The 22,590-nt window shown below is 40.1% G+C and overlaps 1 protein-coding gene across 6 annotated transcripts in view; it reads right to left on the bottom strand.

The window, feature by feature from the left end:
• The window catches only part of add1 (adducin 1 (alpha)), a 164,804-nt gene that overhangs the window by 32,700 nt on the left and 109,514 nt on the right, over nt 1–22,590 (bottom strand). For all 6 annotated transcript variants that reach the window (XM_072257602.1, XM_072257605.1, XM_072257608.1 and 3 more), the window contains exons 11-12: nt 19,799–19,885; nt 5,066–5,155 (exon numbers count right to left, since the gene is read on the bottom strand). In XM_072257602.1, coding sequence (XP_072113703.1) covers nt 5,066–5,155; nt 19,799–19,885 — 177 coding nt within the window. The remainder of the gene's footprint in view (nt 1–5,065; nt 5,156–19,798; nt 19,886–22,590) is intronic.

Here is a 22,590-nt window from a genome sequence, read left to right as displayed (position 1 = left end):
TGTGGGTAAAAGTTAGAAACAGGAAGAGGTCAATAACTCTACTGAGTGTTTCTTTTTTTTTACATAGACTACCCAATGGTAACAGGGACATCAAAGAGCAGATAGGGAGACAGATTTTGGAAAGGTGTAATAATAACAGGGTTGTCTTGGTGGGAGATTTTAGTTTCCCAAATATTGATTGGCATCTCCCTAGAGCGAGGGATTTAGATGGGGTGGAGTTTGTTAGGCGCATTCAGGAAGTTTTCCTGACACAATATATAGATAAGCCTACAAGAGGAGAGGCTATACTTGATCTGGTATTGGGAAATGAACCTGGTCAGGTGTCAGGTTTCTCAGCGGGAGAGCATTTTGGGATAGTGATCACAATTCTATCTCCTTTACCACAGTATTGGAGAGGGATAGGAACAAACAAGTTAGGAAAACATTTAATTGGAATAAGGGGAAATACGATGCTATCAAGCAGGAACTTGGAAGCATAAATTGGGAACAGATGTTCTCAGGGAAATGTATGGCATAACTGTGGCAAATGTTCAGGGGATATTTGTGAGGCATTCTGCATAGGTAAGTTCCAATGAGACAGGGAAAGGATGGTAGAGTACAGGAACCATGGTGTACAAATGTGGTTGAAAATCTAGTCAAGAAGAAAAGAAAAAATTACAAAAGGTTCAAAAAACTAGGTAATGATAGAGATCTAAAAGATTATAAGGCTAGCAGGAAGAAATTAGGAGAGCCAGAAGTGGCCATGAGAAGGCCTCAGCAAGCAGGATTGAAGAAAACCACAAGGCATTCTACAAGTATGTGAAGAGCAAGAGGATAAGACGTGGGAGAATAGGACCAATCAAGTGTGACACTGGAAAAGTGTGTATGGAAACGGAGGATCTTGGCAATTGTAGGGATGACTTACAGCAGATTGAAAAGCTTGAGCATATAGACATTAAGAGGATGTGCTGGAGCTTTTAGAAAGCATCAAGTTGGATAAGGCTCCAGGATCGGGCAAGATGTACCCCAGGCTACCGTGGAAGGCAAGGGAGGAGATTGCTGAGCCTCTGGCGATGATCTTTGTATCATCAATGGGGACGGGAGAGGTTCCAGAGGATTGGAAGGTTGTAGATGTTGCTCCCTTATTCAAGAAAGGGAGTAGAGATAGCCCAGAAAATTATAGACCAGTGAGTCTCACTTCAGTGGTTAAGTTGATGGAAAAGATCTTGAGAAGCAGGATTTATGAACATTTGAGAGGCATAATACAATTAGGAATAGTCAGCATGGCTTTGTCAAAGGGAGGTTGTGCCTTATGAGCCTGACTGAATTTTTTGAGAATGTGACTAAACACATTGATGAAGGTAGAGCAGTAGATGTAGTGTATATGGATTTCAGCAAGGCATTTGATAAGATATCCCATGCAAGGCTTATTGAGAAAGTAAGGCATGAGATCCAAGGGGACATTGCTTTGTGGATCCAGAACTGGCTTGCCCACAGAAGGCAAAGAATGGTTGTAGACGGACCATATTCTGCATGGAGGTCGGTGACCAGTGGTGTGTCTCAGGAATCTGTTCTGGGACCTCTTCTCTTGTGATTTTTATAAATGATATGGATAAGGAAGTGGAGGGATGGGTTAGTAAATATACTGATAACACAAAGGTTGGGTGTGTTGTGGATAGTGTGGAGGGCTGTCAGAGGTTACAGCGGGACATCGACAGGATGCAAAACTGGGCAGAGAAGTGGCAGATGGAGTTCAACCCAGGTAAGTGTGAGGTGGTTCATTTTGGTAGGTCAAATATGATGGCAGAATATAGTATTAATGGTCAGACTCTCGGCAGTGTGGAGGTTCAGAGGGATCTTGGGGTCCTAGTCCAGAGGACACTCAAAGCTGCTGAGCAGGTTGACTCTGTGGTTAAGGCGACATACGGTGCATTGGCCTTCATCAACCGTGGGATTGAGTTTCAGAGCCAAGAGGTAATATTACAGCTATACAGAACCCTGGTCAGATCCCACTTGGAGTACTGTGCTCACTTCTGGTCACCTCACTATAGGAAGGATGTCAAACTATAGATAGGGTGCAGAGGAGTTTTACAAGGATGTTGCCTGGATTGGGGAGCGTATCTTATGAGAGTAGGTTAAGTGAACCTGACCTTCTCTCCCTGGAGCAACAGAGGATGGGAGGTGGCCTGATAGAGGTGTACAAGATGATGAGAGGTATTGATCATGTAGATAGTCAGAAGCTTTTTCCCAGGGCTGGAATGGCTAACATGAGAGGGCACAGTTTTCAAGTGCTTGGAAGTAGGTACAGAGGAGATGTCAGGGGCAAGTTGTTGTTGTTTTTATGCAAAGAGTGGTGAGTGCGTGGAATGGGCTGTCGGTGATGGTGGTGGCGATGGATACGATAGGTTCTTTTGGAGACTCCTGGATAAGTACATGGAGCTTGGAAAAACAGAGGGCTCTGGGTAACCCTAGGTAATTTCAAAAGTAAGGACATGTTTGGCACAGCACTGTGGGCCAAAGAGCCTGTATTGTGCTGCAGTTTTTCTATGTTTCTCTGTTCTATGAAAGAAAAATGGAGGGTTTGTGAGAGGGAAGGACTTGATTGATCTTGGAGTAGGTTAAAAGGTCTGCACATTATGAATCAAAGGGCCTGCACTGTGCTGTCATGTTCTACGTTCTCTGAAAATACTGCTAGTGACCCAGCTACAATCTCCCAGTCACTATCTTTGCTGAGAAAGACAAAGAATACAGCATTAAATGAAGTATGTTTCGTTTTATATATAAAATTCAGTGTTTACTGCAACTCAAACAATTCTACAACCTAGACTCACTTTTGAGGACTTTTTACAACTCATGTTCTCAGTATGATTTTATTTGCAGTTAGTCTTTTGCACCTTGGTTGTTTGTCAATCTTTGCATGATTACGCAGTTTTATATAAAATTTCACTGTTTCCCTTTTCCTGTAAACACCTGCAAGAAAATGTATCTCTATGTAGCATATAGCAACATTACTTTGTAGATTAAAAACCTATGTCAATATCAAGGAAAAGGAGAGATACATCATCTCTGTCAGTGATTATGCAGAGGATTTAGGTGACAAGAGGCATATATGGAAGTGTTCCTCAATATAAACCTATCTACTCCATGCAGCCTCCATATCTGTAACACTGACATTTAGTCTAACTTTGGCTGCGAACACACCCTACTTCCCTTTGCCCTGCCATGATGAAAAAGCTCGTCTCTTAAAACAAATAAATTTTACAGAACATATAAAACACTAAAAGTGAAAGACTGTTCTGCAATAGCACTCAGGAATTAACTGAACCACACCCCCTTACTTTTTTTTTTAAGGAAGATCCACTCTAAAATTTTATCCTGGATGGTGGGAAAATGTTGGAAAAGGTTAGTAATTTTATTTCTTTCTTTCTTTCTTTCTTTTTTTTTTTACAAAGTATTGCAGCTCTGCACTGAATACAAACACCGATCTCTAATAGTCTGGGAAATGTCATCACCCTCCAACCATAAGCATCTGCCTTGTGTTAATCTTTACTCATATTCATGAAACAAAATAGATGAGAAGTTAATGCTGGGTATCAAACACGTGCTATAGATTAGAGCAGAACTACTGCGCAAGTAAAAGCAATAGTGAGTGCAGAGTTCAACAACAACAGGTCAGTAAAGTACCTTTCTAACAGGGTTAGTGCGATTTAAGGCTTGCTCTGAGAGATCGAGACCATCAATAAATTCCGTACAGTCTGAAAGTGGTGCATCCTGCAACAGTAAATTGAGTAAAAAGTGCAAACCAAACCCTCTCAAAGACTGGATAACTCATGTTACTTTCCATGCAGCTTACGTTTGACAGCAGCAGGATGGTAAGAGGATGGCATGCAGACTACACCCCAATACTGAATGATGAACACAAGGGATTCTAACCAGTCAAACTTTCATAATCTCATACATAAATTTTAGTAAGTTTACCAGAAGCTTTAAAGAAATATAATAACTGTACTTACTGAGTGCCACAGTCAAAACTACCACTTCCTTTTGGGGTGCGTGTTAAAATGTTGAATTTTTAGTTCTGGTTTGTTAATAACTTTAAATTAAAAATTGTGGAACATTTACTCCAATTCATGTAAGCTACAGTTTTCCTGACAAAGGACCAATATACCAAAAATGCCACTGTTACAGGTGTCCGAATTTCTTGTTCTACCAGCAGCAATTGGATCATTTCATACAAATACAACAGACTACGAGCCCCTTGAACCACTTTTACTGGAATTATTTTTCCCCTGGTGTAAGAAAGAGCCAGGTAAAATCTCAAAAGGTTAAAGCAGATTATAGAAGGTACTTCAAACAACTTGTGTTAGTCAATTAACTCATTTTTAAAAACATTAAATCTGAAGGCACGTTTTAAATCATATGGAAATACATCAAGAGCAACAATAGTTGTTGAAAATAAACAAGACATTGACTATAATCACATCAGACATTTTCAGCAACCTGCAAACAGATTCCATACAATTCTATTAGATCAATATTTTTCAATGTTTTCCAAATTAAATTCTAGGTTACCTTAAAAAAAACTCTTCGGAAATACAGAATTGTTACCTTATATCATGATAGTGTACTGGAGTCTAAAAAAACACTACCAAGAACTAGAGGTCTAATGAAAGTTTAATGATCTCGAATTTAATTATAATACAACATTCCAATAAATGAGGTTTTGAAAGCCTGACCAGTATTTTCAGCATGCTTATGACATCAAAGTATGATATCTACTGTGTCATCTCTTAAAATCATTACAGAACATGCATTGATGACTGCATTCACCAATGATTCGCAGGGGCTCTCATAGACATGCTAATTAACCCAATGTCAATATTATTCTTACTCTAATTTATCTGCATCTTTGTTTGAATATTTAAATACAAATGGACAGAATATCACTTGCACTTACCTCCCATATAGATAAATTCTGCCATTTAAAGAACAGTGTTTACAAAACATTAGGCAATGATAATGACAGATATGCAAACCAGATGCTGACAACAGGTAATTCTGTAGTATCTTTCAATTCTATACTCACCTGAGTAAAAGACCTATCCAGCACAACACCGCATAACAACTGAGACTGAGGCCCGGCTGTCTTTATATCTTGCAAATTTTGTTCCCGAATCTAAAGATAAAGCAAGAAAACCATTACTTTTGTCTTCACGGACAAGGATCATACTTCATTTGTCTATCAGATTCATGGACTGTTGTTTGAATTACAAATTACTAAACTTTTCACTCCAACTGGTACCCAGCTCAGTGACAAAATAAGGGACTATGGCAATTTTCTGCAAAATAACCCAAAATGGCTCAATTGGAACACTAGGATTACACTCCAATTCAGATTATGGAAAGAAAAGAACATTTTTATGGATGGAAAGGTACAGTTTCTATCTCACCACTGCATAAAGATTATTACATTCACATCACATCTTCTGCACCAGCTGCCACTCTGCATTCAGACACAACCTGCCAATTGGAAGACCGGTGGCCATGCAAACATTTTTCTCAGCCTTTTAATTAGGTAATGGCTGCCTCATCTCTCTATATCCTCAGCTTCATTAAGATTTATCACTGAGTGTTTGCTACACCCTTTGAAGTGCGCGTTGAAAAAATTACACTATCGTTTGTGTGAAATATTTTTTACTTTCACCCTCAAGTAGCCAGACTTCATTCTAGGTTTCAGCACCACACCTCCCCAAACCTTAAGCAGCTTAGCACTTAATTGACGTTGCAATGCTTAAAAAACCCCTTGGAATACAAGAGAAGCACATTTAAGGGGCACTTGAAATGATGAAACGTTACTGGGAGACTATATGCAACATTTCAACTTCAACTCAGTGGAAAGAAAGTGCACTAAGACTACAAAATTATAGTAGAAGTTAATCAACCACAAAAGAGGAAAGCTGGCTGTTTTAGTATTGATGAAAGAATGTGAGAAAATGATACCAAGACTGACTGAAATTTCTCAAATAATGTAGTATTTCAAAGGTTTTGATCTTTTGAAAATAATTCAAAAGATGAAGCAACTAGAACTAATCACAAACACTCACTTAACAGCAAAAACAATCACAGTAACACAATTAACACCGGCGTTCCACAGGGATATGTGCTCAGCCCACTGCTCTACTCTCTCTACACCCATGACTTAAGTGGCTGCATCTACAGTACACATTTGCTGATGATATCCCCATTGCTGGCAGAATTTCAGGTGGTGATGAAAGGGTGTACAGGAGCAAGATACACCGGTTAGTTGGGTGGTGTCACAGCAACAACCTTGCACTCAGTGTCAGCAAGACCAAAGAGCTGATTGCATACTTCAGGAAGAGAAGGGAACACAAATCAACCCTCAGAGAGATCAGACGTGGAACAAGTGAGCAATTTCAAGTTCCTGGGTGTCAATATTGATGAAGACCTAACCTGACAACATATTCTTGCAGCTGTAAAGGTGGCAAGACAATGGCTACATTTAATCGGCAGTTTTAGAAGATTTGGTTTGTCAACTAAGACACTCGAAAACTACAAATGCACTGTGGAGAGCATTCTGACTGGCTGCATCAGTGTTGTGTATGTGTGTCTGTGTGTGTGTGTGTTCGTGTTCTACGACACAAGATCGAAATAAGTTGCAGAAACTGGCCAAATTAGTCATGGGTACTTGCTCCGAGGTATCCAAAGCACCTTCAAGGAGTGGTGCCTTAGGAAAGAAGTGTCCATCATTAAGGGCCCCACCACCCTGGACATGCCCTTTTTACACTGTTGCCATTGGGAAGGAGGTACAGAAGCTTGGAGGCACACCCTCAGCAATTCAGGAACAGCTTCTTCCCCTCTGCCATCTGATTTCTAAACAGACATTGAACCCATGGACACTACCTCACTTTTTTAAAATTCCTATTATTTTGCACTACTTATTTTTAACCTATTTAATAGACAGACTATATACACACCCACACGCATACATGTGTATGTATGTATAAACATGTGACCCTTTGAACCTGTTCTGTCATTCACTAAGATCATGGGCAACTTGATCTTTGGATTTAAAAATTAAATTCTTACCCAAGCCTGATCATTCCTACTTTAACTACAGTCCAAAACTTGAACACATTTGCTTACTCCCATTATCTCTGGAGTAGAGGAATACAAACATTCAAGATCATTTGGTTGGGAGGTTATGAACACATGAATTTCAACAGTCCTGGCATTGTTTAAACACAAATATAAAATTGGTACATGAATTTGTTCATTCTCCCTTAATATTGTGCAGATTCATTTATCACATGTACATCAAAACATATTGTGAAATGCATTGTTTGTGTTAACAACACAACCCAAGAATGTGCTGGTGACAACCTGCAAGTGTTGCCACACATTCTGGCGCCAACAATGTATGTCCACAACATTCAGCAGAACAACAGCAGCATATTTCAAGCAGAAACAAAGCAACATCTATGCATGCAGGTTCTGAAATTTCCTTCATCATAATAGCAGAGAACTTTTATTTCTAACTCCACTTTTTCCCAGCACTGGACAAGATCTTTATAGTTCAATCTGTGGTAGTTAAACCCATACTAAAAATGAAAGCATGAAATGCAGGTCAACAATTTACTTTGAAGCTGTGATTACTGCTGCACTAGTGTCAGCATGGTATGCTCACTTCCCCCCAAAATATCAATGAACAAATTGAGGATTCAAAATACAAATTCCTGCCAATGATAAATTACTCGCTTCTTTAATCAAAATCTGTGGCTGTCAATCAACCCAGTACAAAAACTGCTTTGATCCATACCATCACAAAAGGTTATGGGGAGAAGGCAGGAGAATCAGCTTGAAAGGGACAATAAATCATCCATGATTGAATGGCAGAGCAGACTCGATGAGCCCAAAGGTCTAATACTGCTCTCATGTTTTATAGTCTAAAAGTGGAGAGCCAAAAGGATTCGTGCTTGAGCCTCAGCTGATCACAATCTTTATCAATAAATTGAAGGAGGGAGAAGGGTACTAAGTACAATATATCCAGGTTTGCTAATTCTTTAAAGGGAGGTAGAAATGCATGCTGCTAGAAAGATGGAAAACACTTCAGGGGATATGGATAGATTAAATGAATAGGCAAGACGTGACCAATGTAATATAATAAGTAAAAATGTGAGATAATCTGCTTTGCTGAACTACTTGGTGTTGGTATACAGAGGGAATTGGGTGTCATAAATTACAAAATAAACATGCAAGTATAACAATCAGTTTGGAAAGCAAACAGTATGTCGATCTTTAGTGCACAAGGATTTGGGGGGGGGGGGGCTTGGTGAATCCACATCAGGAATATCGAACACAGCTTTGGTCTCCCGAACTTCACTAAACACTAACATTTAAGCATCGTTTTCTCATTCAGAATAGAGGGGTGACCTTTTGGAATGGAGATGAGGTGGAATTGTTTTAGCCAGAGGATGGTGAATCTGTGGAGCTGCAGCTGTGAAGGCCAAGTCTTTATGTATATTTAAGGCAGAGGTTGATAAGACTCTTGATTGGTCAGGGCATGAAAGGATACAGGAGGAAGGCAAGAGTTTGGGTCTGAAAGTAAAATTGGATGAGCCAATGATGAAATGGTGGAGCAGTTTCGATGGGCCAAATGGCCTAATTCTGCCCCTATATCTCATGGTCTTACCAAGGTGAATAAGACTAAACCTCTAGCTGTAATCCTTCTGCTCATTTACATAACTTGTTTATATCCTTTTGCTGTCCTTGTCACAACTACTTCCCACCTCTGTATCAGAAAACATGGATATTTTATGCTGTGTTCCAAATTTAAGACTGTAAACAACTTGGGCCCAGGACCGATTTCAAAAGCATACCACTGGTTACAGATGGAGAACCTGATCACATTATTTAGCCTCTGCTCAGCTTTCTGCCTGTTAGAGTTGTCCACCCATGTCGCAGTCAACCCCATATGCCCATAAATTGGACAGTAACTGTTCATTGGTAGCTTATTAGAAGTATTGAGGGATTCCAAATATACCAGAATCACTGGATTTCCTCTACTGCATTAAATTAGTCCCAAAGAACAAATAGGCTATTAATCATGATAATGCTCCTCAAACTATGATTAGACTAATTATTTTTTCATTCTTGCCGTTCTAGATCAAGTGTTAAATTTGCCCCAATCCAATTTTTTTTTTTTTTCCAGACTCATCATCATCATTTTGGATCACACAAATCTCTACAGGAATCTCTCCTAGAACCCAAGATGAAAGCCCTTAAACTAATCTCAGAAAAATGCAAAAGTTGGAAGAGCGGAGTTTTGAGGAAAACTATGAAGGCCTCTGAGAAGACGTAGAAGAAATTCACTACAATGATTCCAGAGATCAGGAAACTTAGTTACAAAAACAGACAGGAAAGCTGGGATACTTCTGATTAGACAGAGGCAACTAAGCAGAATTCTAAAGCCATGAGAGTCCAGTGAAAGTACACAGGAAAAGGGTTTTTGCCATTGATGTAAAGGATCATGAATAAAGGTAAGTGGTAAAAGAAACACAGTAGATTTATTTTTAAGTGAGCAAGCCACTAGGTTGTGAGGAAGCAATGGCAAAGGTAGGTAGTGGAAGCAGGTTTAATAGTGTCAGGGCTCAAGCTGTGAGGTCACTTGCTTTTCAGCTGCGGGTAGAGGCATCCAAGCTATCGTACCCTACTGGAGCAGTGCAGTGGTGGCAACTGAAGACTTAAAATGGACTGAGAGGTCTGGACTATACACATATATATTTGACTGGTTGTGGTTTTACTAATATTCTATATCTGCTTGTATATGTGGGACTCAAAGCTACAGCGTGGCCCAGCAGGTGGCCGGGGGGCAGTGGGGGGGTGGTGGTGGTGGTGTCTGGACTGTGGTGTGTGTGTGTGTGTGTATTTATATAGAATATTAGTAAAACCACAACCAGATATATGCACACACGCTATATATATGTGTGTGTGTCAGGGAGGGGTAGCACCTCTGGTGGGGTAACATGTCGTGTCCTTTTCAAGGTGGTTAGTCCACCTTTGGTCCCCACCTGGCACTCAGCTCTCACCTGTGGCTCCCCGTAGCTGTTTGCATGCGACAGCGGCCACACCCCGGGCAACGGCTTCGACAAGCCGGCTAAACCAGGTGAGGGTAGCTGACGGGTCTCAAACCCTCAGTGAGATAGGGAGTTGTCTATCCCAGCATGTGAAGACAGACTCCCGCGGATTGAGCGGATGAGACCAATGGAAGGTCCAACGGTCAAGAAGGCGGTCTCTGCAAGCGTCGTGGAACGTGTAGAGCAGGACAAGACACAGAAGACGTCCTGGTCATCCACTGCGCCTAGTCCCATCTCCAGCCATCTCGACTCTGTCTTGCCACTGGATCCAGATGGGAATTGGGAAGAGAGAGTGAGGCTGACGCTGCGCAACTCTCCCTCACTTAAATCCAAGTCACGCGCTAGTCTCGACACCATCAATAATGGTGTTGAGGTCCTCATCAACGTACGATGGACGAATATATATATATATATATATATATATATATATAAAATAAAACACACATATTATAAATACACACACACACGCGCGCACACGCATATTTTATGTTGTTGTATTTTTACTGATATTCTATACGGATTTTGTTGTATGCAGCAAGCTGCAGTGTCTTGCGGGAGTGGAGGTGGGCCTTGGGATTGCAATTATGTGTGTGCTTAACTGTGTGAGACTGTTGGTAATGTGTCTTTGCACCTTGACCCCATAGTTGCACTGTCTTGTTTGGCTGTATTCATGAATATTCATGAATGGTTAAATGCCACTTAAAAATTGAATTGAAAAGGGAATTAAATATATAATTGAAAGGAAAGAGATCAACGGGGTCATAAGGAAAGGTAGGATGATCAAGTTTCCCCAGAAGATCAGGGAAATTTCTCCAGGTTGGTGACCAGGTGTGCCTCAGGGATCTGTTCTGGGGCCCCTTCTCTTCGTGATTTTTATAAATGACCTGGATGAGGAAGTGGAGGGATGGGTTAGTAAGCTTGCTGATGACACAAAGGTTGGGGGTGTTGTGGATAGTGTGGAGGGCTGTCAGAGGTTCCAGCAGGACATCAATAGGATGCAAAATTGGGCTGAGAAGTGGCAGATGGAGTTCAACCCAGATAAGTGTGAAGTGGTTCAGTTTGGTAGGTTAAATATGATGGCAGAATATAGTATTAGTGGTAAGACTCTTGGCAGTGTGGAGGATCAGAAGGATCTTGGGGTCCGAGTCCAAACGACACTCAAAGCTGCTGTGCAGGTTGACTCTGTGGTTAAGAAAGCATATGGTGCATTAGCCTTCATCAATCGTGGTATTGAGTTTAGGAGCTGAGAGGTAATGTTGCAGCTATATTGGACCCTGGTCAGACCCCACTTGGGAGTACTGTGCCTAGTTCTGGTTGCCTCACTACAAGGAGGATGTGGAAACCATAGAAAGGGTGCAGAGGAGATTCACAAGGATGTTGCCTGGTTTGGGGAGCATGCCTTATGAGAATAGGTTGAGTGAACTCGGCCTTTTCTCTTTGGAACGACGGAAGATGAGAGGTGACCTGATAGAGGTGTACAAGATGATGACAGGCAATGGCCATGTGGATAATCAGAGGCTTTTTCCCAGGGCTGAAATGGCTAGCACAAGAGGGCACAGTTTTAAGGTGCTTGGAAGTAGGTACAGAGGAGATGTCAGGGGTTAAGATTTTTTATGCAGAGAGTGGTGAGTGCGTGGAATGGGCTGCTGGCAATGGTGGTAGAGGCAGAAAAGACAGGATCTTTTAAGAGACTCCTGGATGAGTATATTGAGTTTAGAAAAATAGAGGGCTATGGGTAACCCTGTGTTGGCGCGTGGCCAAGTGGTTACGGCGTTCGTCTAGCGAGCTGAAGGTCGCTACTCGAGCCTTGGCTGAGGCAGCATGTTGTGTCCTTGAGCAAGGCACTTAACAACACATTGCTCTGTGATGACATCGGTGCCAAGCTGTATGGGTCCTAATGCCCATCCCTTGGACAACATCGGTGCCGTGGAGAGGGGAGACTTGCAGCATGGGCAACTCTCGGTCTTCCATACAACCTTGCCCAGGCCTGCACCCTGGAAACCTTCCAAGGCGCAAATCCATGGTCTCATGAGACTAATGGATGCCTATAATGGGTAACCCTAGGTAATTTCTAAGGTAAGGACATCTTCACACAGCTTTGTGGGCTGAAGGGCCTGTATTGTGCTGTAGGTTTTTCTATGTTTCTAAGATGGTTGATCATGAAATTACTAATTAATTCTATCTCACTACAAGGTAGATCCAAAGTAACCTGTTCTTTCGGTTGAATCCATAAAATTATTCCAAAAAAAAAGAGAAAGAAAAATATTCCATTAACGTATTCCATTAAGAGTTCTCTGTTGATTTTTCCAAATATTATCAAAACTGAAGTTCCCCAACAATTATCACAATATATTTGTTACAAACAACCAATTATTCTCCAATGATATGTGTAACAGTGTATCTACTATTTAGGGTGTGTATTGACTGCTCCCTCCAGTGCTTTTTTGTCCCTTTTCCATCCAAACTCATTCTACTGGCCATACTGATCTTCAGAGTTGCAAACCTATATTCTTAACACTCTAATGTCATAAATTTTATATTTATTATATATTTTATATAAAAGAAAATCAAAACTTCCATCCCACTTGTCTGTCAAAAATCTTTAAAAACAGTTTATATAGAGAGACAGCATGGAACAGGCTCTTCCAGCCCAACACGCCACACCACCCAGCAACCCACCTACCTAACACTAGCCTGATCACAGGAAAGTTACAATGACCAATTAACCTACTAAATGTTAACTATGGGTGGAAACTGGAGAACCCAAAGGAAACATATGTGCACTTGGGAAGAGTATAAAAACTTTTTTTGAGAAAACTAGAATTGAACTCCAACAACCCGATCTGTAATAGCATTGTGATAACTGCTACGCTACCATGGCTATTTAGCTTTTAGCTTTGCACATCTCGCAATCATGCTTCAGAATTTGCATTTTGATCAAACCCATTAATCTTTGTGCCATTAATGCATTCATCTTAATATAAATGCTTTGTTCATTTGCACAAAGAGCCTTTAACCTTGACATCATATTTTGGCTAAAATTGCTACTATAGTGTTAAGGCTCATGGTCTCTGTCATTCTCTTTATCACTGCCAAGCTGCTACATCATGAACCTCCTTTGCACAAATTTATAAATCCATGTCCCAACCTCCTGTCCCCCCATTTAAAACTTAGGTTATTACATATAATAGTTAAAAATTTAAAGTGATCAATAATAGAACTATAAACATGTACAACATCCAACAAAAAAATAATGGATTAGCTCAGTTCATTATGGGTAAAGCCTTCCCCACCACTGAGCACATCAACTTGAAGCACTGTCATAGGAAAGCAGCATCCATCACCAAGTACCCCCACCACCCAGGTCATGCTCTCTTCTCTCTGCTGCCATCAGAAAGGTGGTACAGGACATTCAGGACCCACACCACCAGGTTTATGAACCATTATTACCTATCAGCAATCAGGCTCTTGAACCAGAGTGGATAACTTTACTTATCACAACACTAAATTGTTTCCCCTATCTATGGACTCACTTTCAAGGACTCTTCATCTCATGTTCTCGATTTTTATTGCTTATTATTTATTTTTTTCTTTTTGGATTTGCATAGTCTGTTGTCTTTTACATGTTGGTTATATGTTTGCAAGAAAAAGTGGGATCTCCCGGTGGCCACCCATTTCAATTCTACTTCCCATTCCCATATGTCAGTCCATGGCCTCCTCTACTGCCACAATGAGGCCACACTCAGGTTGAGGAGCAACACATTGTATTCCATCTGGGTAGCTTCCAACCTGATGGCATGAACATCAATTTCTCAAACTTCTGGTAGTTCCACCCCCACCCCCTTCATTCCCTCATTCCCATTTCCCTTTCTCAACTTATCTCCTTACCTGCTCAGCACCTTCCTCTGGTGTTCCTCCCCTTTCCTTTTTCCCCCCATGGTTTTCTACACTCTATCAGATTCCCCTTCTCCAGCCCTTTATCTCTTCCACCAATCAAATTCCCAGCTCTTTACGTCACTCCTTCCCAACTCCCAGTTTCACCTATCACCTACCATGTTGTACTTCTTCATATAACCATATAACAATTACAGCACGGAAACAGGCCATCCCGGCCCTTCCAGTCCGTGCCGAACTCTTACTCTCTCCTAGTCCCACCGACCTACACTCAGCCCATAACCCTCCATTCCTTTGCTGTCCATATATCTATCGAATTTAACTTTAAATGACAACATTGAACCTGCCTCAACCACTTCTGCTGGAAGCTCGTTCCACACAGCTACCACTCTCTGAGTAAAGAAGTTCCCCCTCATGTTACCTCTAAACTTTTGCCCTTTAACTCTCAACTCATGTCCTCTTGTTTGAATCTCCCCCACTCTCATTGGAAAAAGCCTATCCATGTAAACTCCATCTGTCCCCACATAATTTTAAATACCTCTATCAAGTCACCCCTCAACCTTCTACGCTCCAAAGAATAAAGACCCAACTTGTTCAACCTTTCTCTGTAACTTAGGAGATGAAACCCAAGTAACATTCTAGTAACACACATAAAAGTTGCTGGTGAACGCAGCAGGCCAGGCAGCATCTCTAGGAAGAGGTACAGTCGACGTTTCAGGCTGAGACCCTTCCTCAGGACCCAGTCTCAACCCGAAACGTCGACTGTACCTCTTCCTAGAGATGCTGCCTGGCCTGCTGCATTCACCAGCAACTGTTGTGTGTGTTGCTTGAAATTCCAGCATCTACAGATTTCCTTGTGTTAACATTCTAGTAAATCTTCTCTGTACTCTCTCAATTTTGTTGACATCTTTCCTATAATTCGGTGACCAGAACTGTACACAATACTCCAAATTTGGCCTTACCAATGCCTTGTACAATTTCAACGTTACATCCCAATTCCTGTACTCAATGCTCTGATTTATAAAGGCCAGCATACCAAAAGCTTTCTTCACTACCCTATCCACATGAAATTCCACCTTCAGGGAACTATGCACCATTATTCCTAGATCCCTCTGTTCTACTGCATTCTTCAATGTCCTACCATTTACCATGTATGTCCTATTTTGATTAGTCCTACCAAAATATAGCATCTCATATTTATCAGCATTAAACTCCGTCTGCCTTCTTTCAGCCCACTCTTCTAACTGCCCTAAATCTCTCTGCAAGCTTTGAAAACCTACTTCATTATCCACAACTCCACCTATCTTAGTATCATCCGAATACTTACTAATCCAATTTACCACCCCATTATCCAGATCATTAATATATATGACAAACAACATTGGACCCCTGAGGCACACCACTAGTCACCGGCCTCCAATCTGACAAACAGTCATCCACCACTACTCTCTGGCGTCTCCCATCCAGCCACTGTTGAATCTATTTTACTACTTCAATATTAATACCTAATGATTGAACCTTCCTAACTAACCTCCCGTGTGGAACCTTGTCAAAAGCCTTACTGAAGTCCATATCGACAACATCCACCGCTTTACCCTCATCAACTTTCTTAGTAACCGCTTCAAAAAATTCAGTAAGATTTGTCAAACATGCCTTTCCACGCACAAATTCATGTTGACTGTTCGTAATCAGACCCTGTCTATCCAGGTAATTATATATACCATCTCTAAGAATACTTTCCATCAATTTACCCACCAGTGACATCAAACTCACAGGCCGATGATTGCTAGGTTTACTCTTAGAACTCTTTTTAAACAATGGAACAACATGAGCAATACGCCAATCTTCGGGCACCATCCCCGTTTCTAATGACATTTGAAATATTTCTGTCAGAGCCCCTGCTATTTCCACACTAACTTCCCTCAAGGTCCTAAGGAATATCCTGTCAGGACCCACAGACTTATCCACTTTTATATTCCTTAAAAACGCCAGTACTTCCTCTTCTTTAATCATCATAGTTTCCATAACTACCCTACTTGTTTCCCTTACACTACACAATTCAATATCTTTCTCCATCATGAATACTGAAGAAAAAAATTGTTCAAAATCTCCCCCGTCTCTTTTGGCTCCGCACATAGCAGTCCACTCTGATTCTTTAAGGTATCAATTTTATCCCTCACTGTCCTTTTGCTATTAATATAACTGTAGAAACCCTTTGGATTTATTTTCACCTTACTTGCCAAAGCAACCTCATATCTTCTTTTAGCTTCTCTAATTTCTTTCTTAAGATTCTTTTTACATTTTTTATATTCCTCAAGCACCTCATTTACTTCAAGCTGCCTATACTTATTGTAGATATCTCTCTTTTCCCAAACCAAGTTTCCAATATCCCTTGAAAACCATGGCTCTCTCAAACTTTTAACCTCTCCTTTCAACCTAACAGGAACATAAAGATTCTGTACCCTCAAAATTTCACCTTTAAATGACCTCCATTTCTCTATTACATCCTTCCCATAAAACAAATTGTCCCAATCCACTCCTTCTAAATCCTTTTGCATCTCCTTAAAGTTAGCCTTTCTCCAATCAAAAATCTCAACCCTGGGTCCAGTTCTATCCTTCTCCATAATTATATTGAAACTAATGGCATTGTGATCACTGGACCTTAAGTGCTCCCCAACACATACCTCTGTCACCTGTCCTACCTCATTCCCTAACAGGAGATCCAACACTGCCCTTTCTCTAGTTGGTACCTCTATGTACTGCTGCAAAAAACTACCTTGCACACATTTTACAAACTCCAAACCATCCAGCCTGTTTACAGAATGGGTTTCCCAGTCTATGTGTGGAAAATTAAAATCTCCCACAATCACAACCTTGTGTTTACTACAAATATCTGCTATCTCCTTACAAATTTGTTCCTCCAATTCTCACTGCCCATTAGGTAGTCTATAATACACCCCCATAAGCGTTACTACATCTTTCCCATTCCTCAATTCCACCCAAATAGCCTCCCTAGACGAGTCCTCTAATCTATCCTGCCAAAGCACCGCTGTAATATTTTCTCTGATAAGCAATACAACACCTCCCCCCTTGCCCCTCTGATTCTATCACACCTGAAGCAACGAAATCCAGGAATACTTAGTTGCCAATCACACCCCTCCTGCAACCATGTTTCACTAATAGCTACAACATCATATTTCCAGGTATCAATCCATGCTCTAAGCTCATCCACCTTTCTTACAATGCTCCTAGTAGCATTAAAATAGATGCATTTAAGAAACTCTCCACCTCTTACTCTCTGTTTATCCCTAATGGGGCAAACAACTTTGTTATCTTTTTCTTCCTTCTCCCCTGCATCTTTGGTCTGAGTGCTCCTGTTCTGTCCCCTGCCTATCCTCCCTCTCCCACTGCTTACTAACTTCCTCTATTTGTGAACTAACATCCTCTCTCCTAGTCTCTTCAATTTGATTCCCACCCCCCAACCAGTCTCCCCCACTTTCTTAGTCTGACTTTTCATTTCTTCCCCAGTCCTGATGAAGGGTCTTGGCCCAAAACATCAACTACTTACTCTTTTCCATAGATGCCGCCTGGCCTGCTGAGTTCCTCTAGCACTTTGTGTTTGTTACAGAATGGAGGGATATGGACATTGTGTAGACAGAAGGAACAAGTTTAGTTAAGCATTTAAGTTCAGCACAAGATTGTAAGGCCGAAAGGCTTGTTCCGATACTGTGCTAAACTACTATAAGTTTCAAGAGCCTGTAGCTATTTTTTGTTAAAGACAGGAAATTAAATAAATACAAGCTCTAGGACTTGCACCCCTTGTATCATAATCCCACCTCAAGTGAAAAATGCTGCAGAGCCATTCCACGAGCCAAAATTTGATAATGAATCACACAAAGACATATACACCCTTATGTAACAGAGGGGTTATGTTCCCAGAAAACTACTTGTACTGCAATTTACTTGACAAAAATTGACAAATTTGTTGTTTCTTACACATTGTGTTTCTCTAGTTGAAAATTTTTATTCTGTGTCTCAGGCTTTTTTTTTGGTAGTGACTTGTGAATTTCATAAGGACTAATTTCCATGACCTGAACTGCTGTAACTCAGGGGTACTCTAGTTTATGGACAGATGATACAACTTGATTAAGGACACGGATTTTATGCTGTGTTGTAAAAGTAAAGAGAGGGTGAGAATAGGGTGGTTTAATGAAAGTCATCCTAAGGTTAGGGACAATTACCTAATTTACTTCCTCCTGGTATTTTTATTATTCATTTGCAGTCCTGGGTGTAATCCTTGCTGGAGAAGCCAGCAATAATACATTCCTCAGTGTCATGCTAAGACATTTCAGAGGACGTTTAAGAATCAAGCACCTTGCCCTTGATCCAGAGCTACTGTACGTAAACTAGATAAGAAAGCTAAACTTTGTCCCCTGAAGGACAATGAATTAGATGACCTTTTACAACGACCAGTTTTTTAAAAATTCCAGATTATGAATTAAATTTACCTTTGCAGCTCCACAATGGGATTTGAGTTTAGGTCTCCAGATTTTTAGTCCCGGTCTCCAAGTTGCCAGTAATTTAAATACAGCAGCAATTAAGAATGTCACTGCTTTATTAAACATTCTTAATTGAGAGGCTTGCTAGGCTATTACAAGTACCAGTTTGAATGAGCTACACAAGGCAAAGAGGCTAATCTCTTCCCCAAATTATGTTAGATGTTTACTTATGACAATCAAGTACTTTCATGATTACCATTCCTTTTTAAACGGCAGATATGTTTTAATTGCTCAAACCTATCCCTTGTCAATCCATTTTTGGATCACTAGTACAAGGTGAAACTGCAGATAACAAATACTAGAGAAAGTGAGATTTCGGTAACTTTTTATAAAGATATAATGATATTCTATAAAGATGCATGTCAAGGGAGGAAAAACAAAAGTATCAGACCATGTCTGCTCTTAATTCAGAATCAAAAACTAACAAGTAAACAATTTTTGTCAGGGAATTATCAATGCAAGGTGGCTTGTGTGTGTTAAATAGACAAAAAAAAAAGCAGCATTCACAAAATGGAATTTTTAAACTATGATCCAATACAATATAAATCTTTCACTATCTCACTTTCTAACTTCCTCTAACAGTGCAAGGAAAATTCACCTTGACGACACACTTAAAATGCTAGAGGAGCTCAGGAGGTCATGCAGCATCTCTGGAAATGAATAAACAGTCAACATTTTGGGCTGAGACCCTTCTTCAAGACTGAGAAGGAAGGGGGAAGACACCACGATAAAAAGCTGGGGCGAGGGGAAGGAGGCTAGCTGGAAAGTGATAGCTGAAACCAAGTGGGTGGAGAAAGTCGAGGGCTGGAGGAGGAGGAACCGGATAGAAGAGGAGAGTTGATCATGTAAGAAGGGGAAGGAGGAGAGGACCCAGGGAGAGGTGACAGGCAGATGAGAAGAGGTAAAAGGCCAGAATGGAGGTCAGGAGGGAAGGGGGGAGGGGGGAGGGAGCTTTTCTTACATATAACCATGAAAAGCTGAAAGTATTTGATTAAAAAGACATCCGAGAGAGAAGACTTTAACATTTCAAACACCGATATGCTACTGCAAGTGATCAATAGAAGTTGCAAACTTTCTTCCAATGCAGAACCAAAAACTAGCTGATTTTTTTAAATGATGATCCAAAACTGCTGAAGTACAATAAATGTCCCAACCGACCCCAATACAGCATTTAGTTAGAATAAAACACATCTAGTGACGCATTTTTCCTACCTTATTCCTCATCTCTTTGAACTCACGTGGATCAGTGTTTAGTGGCACAAACTGATTGGGAATTGGACCAGCACCATCTTTTGTCCACTATAAACATTAAGAATACCAAATAGTCAGTATCCAAGACAGCTAAGATAAATGCAGAACAAACAACACAGTAGTGTGAAATAAATCATGCAGTTGACTAAAAACATTCAGTGCTTAAACATGGACTGCAGCAAGAGCACTGAATCAATGATGGTACGGTGTCCCTTGGGAATTAAGACCAATTGAACAAGATCATTCACAATTCTTATCAATCGTGTGCTTGTTCATACATACAGATGGTGCTCAGTAAAAGATTTAAATCACCACAGCAACTAACTATCAGGACTTTAAAAATTCTATCTGGTTGAGAAGACATTTAACCAGTAATGATCCAGGTTATATAATTAACTAAAGCATGACCATACATTTTGAACAAATAATTCTTCCTAAATCTCGAGCGCTATCGCCCTGATATAAGACTGTAAGATATAAGAGCAGAATTAGGTTATTTAGCCCATCGAGTCTGCTCTGCCTTTTCATCATGCCTGATCCATTTTCCTCTCAGTCCTAATCTCCTGGCTTCTCCCCATATCCCTTCATGCCCTGACCAATCAAGAATTTATCAACCTCTGCCTTAAGTATACATAAAGACCTGGCCTCCACAGGTGCTTGTGGCAACAAATTCCACAGATGCACTACTCTCTGGCTAAAGAAATTCCTCATCTCCATTTTAAAAGGGCGCCCCTTTACTCTGTGGGTGTGCTTTATCTTATGGAATGCACAGATTGTATTAATGTTCTTGTCAGTAAAGGGTTAATTTCTACAAAAATTATTTTAGACCTTAGATCATGAGACAGAAGCAGAATTAAGTCTGCTCCACCATTCAATCATGGCTAATTTATTATCCCCCTCAAGCCCATTCCGACTTCTCCCTGTACATAACCTTCGACACCCTTACTAATCAAAAACCTAACCACCTCTGATTTAAACATACCCAATGACTTGGCTTCTACAGCTATCTATGGGAATGAATTCCACAGATTCAACATCCCCAGGCTAAAGAAATTCCTTATTTCTTTGCAATTGCAGTGATTAGCCAATATGACAGATTAGGCCAATAACTTTAGTGTGGGGAATTATTTAAATTGGCATCTTTTTCTAAAGATCTTAAAATACAGCCTTAGAAAAAAATATTGCTTCCACTACAACCTGTTTAAAAATAGCAAATCTAATTATCAGCCACACCGAGACCTGAAACAGCTTAAATAAATATTTTAAATCATCTTGCACTTTGGTTGGTATGTCATTAGGATTTTTGTATTAGTGCACTGGTTTATTATTGTATAATAATACTTCAATTTAAAATTACAGTTATCTTTATGCCCCTGAGAATTACAGATGGATTTTGTACAGTGAATCCTCTGCAATGAGAGCATTATGATTATGGGGCTAATCCTAGTGCCTTTGTTACATTTAAGGGCAAACAAAATAAGTGGAAGATGGACCAGAGACTAATAAAACTAAATGTTTTTAAAAAGGTGGTCTAAAATATGTTCACACCATTGATTCATTGCTCTGCAACATTTACACAAAAGCAAATTAAAGCACAAAATGACTAATAGAGAGGAAGGATGGGGTGGTGGTGTGATATCCGTAGTCCAGAAGCTTGGTGAAGGAGTTTTTGGGTGCAAGTCATGAGTGGGCATCACCAAAGTTCTGTACCAAAACCTGGAAACCTCAATGCTAATTAATCTTTTGAACTTCTACAGCTGAGGACATTAACTCTAAAATTCACAACCCCGATTCCACAATATGCCCCATTAATTTAGTGACTTCTAGTATTACTGATCACTTCTGAAAATACATTTTCAAAACCACCCCCATAACATAACCACAAGCAAACTAAAGATTTTATGCTTTTTTTTTCTTTTAAAGGCTGGATCCTATCCTCCATGCATACTTTCTGTAAAGTGATGGGTCTGACTAGTTGATCATAACTTGCAGCCAACACAGACAACAGTTAATTTTCTAGATTTTAATGTATTAAACTGCAGCTTTGACCAGTTCATCAGAACCAACAAGCATATAAATAATGTGCAGAGAGAATGAGCATGAACCGCCTGAGTTCGTGAACATCACGAACTTCTTTATTCCTCTTTAAAAACAATGCATTTATTGTTTATGCAGAAAATAAAAAAAGCTTCAGATGTTCATCATTCTTTTTAAAAAATAAAAGGAATTGGGATGGGCATGGAAGAATGAATACTCACTCATAACCATTCTTCTGACAAAAAATTACAGCACCTTTTCACCAGAAATAATTTTAACACAGTCAAAACAAAAATACCACGACTAATACGATATAGAGACCACCACAGTAGAATAAAAAAACCCTGTCGTTTGATAAAGGACATGACATTCAAAAGAAATTTAAAGGACTATTTAGTCTTAAGAAATCTTACGTAAAAAATGATAGCAAACCAATCAGGGCTATGATACAGCCATCACTCTGTTGAGACCACGCCAAACTTCTGGTTATAGATGGACAAGACAGACCAAACAGAATGTTCATACATGTGAACTCACCAAAAGCTCTTAAAAAAACACATGAGCATTTGAAAAATTGTAATTGCATAATTTGCTGTATTTTACAAATTTTTGATGGAAATCTTAAGCAATCAGTTACAATATAAAAAGCGCAATTTAGTTTGGAACAAAGAATTATAACAGCTACAGGCAGCTATACTGATTATTCCAACTCTCCA

Source organism: Mobula birostris, chromosome 5 (assembly GCF_030028105.1).
Source record: "Mobula birostris isolate sMobBir1 chromosome 5, sMobBir1.hap1, whole genome shotgun sequence".
Lineage (NCBI taxonomy): Eukaryota > Metazoa > Chordata > Chondrichthyes > Myliobatiformes > Myliobatidae > Mobula > Mobula birostris.
Note: the sequence above shows the minus strand (reverse complement) of the source record. Positions and strands in the feature narration are given on the sequence as shown.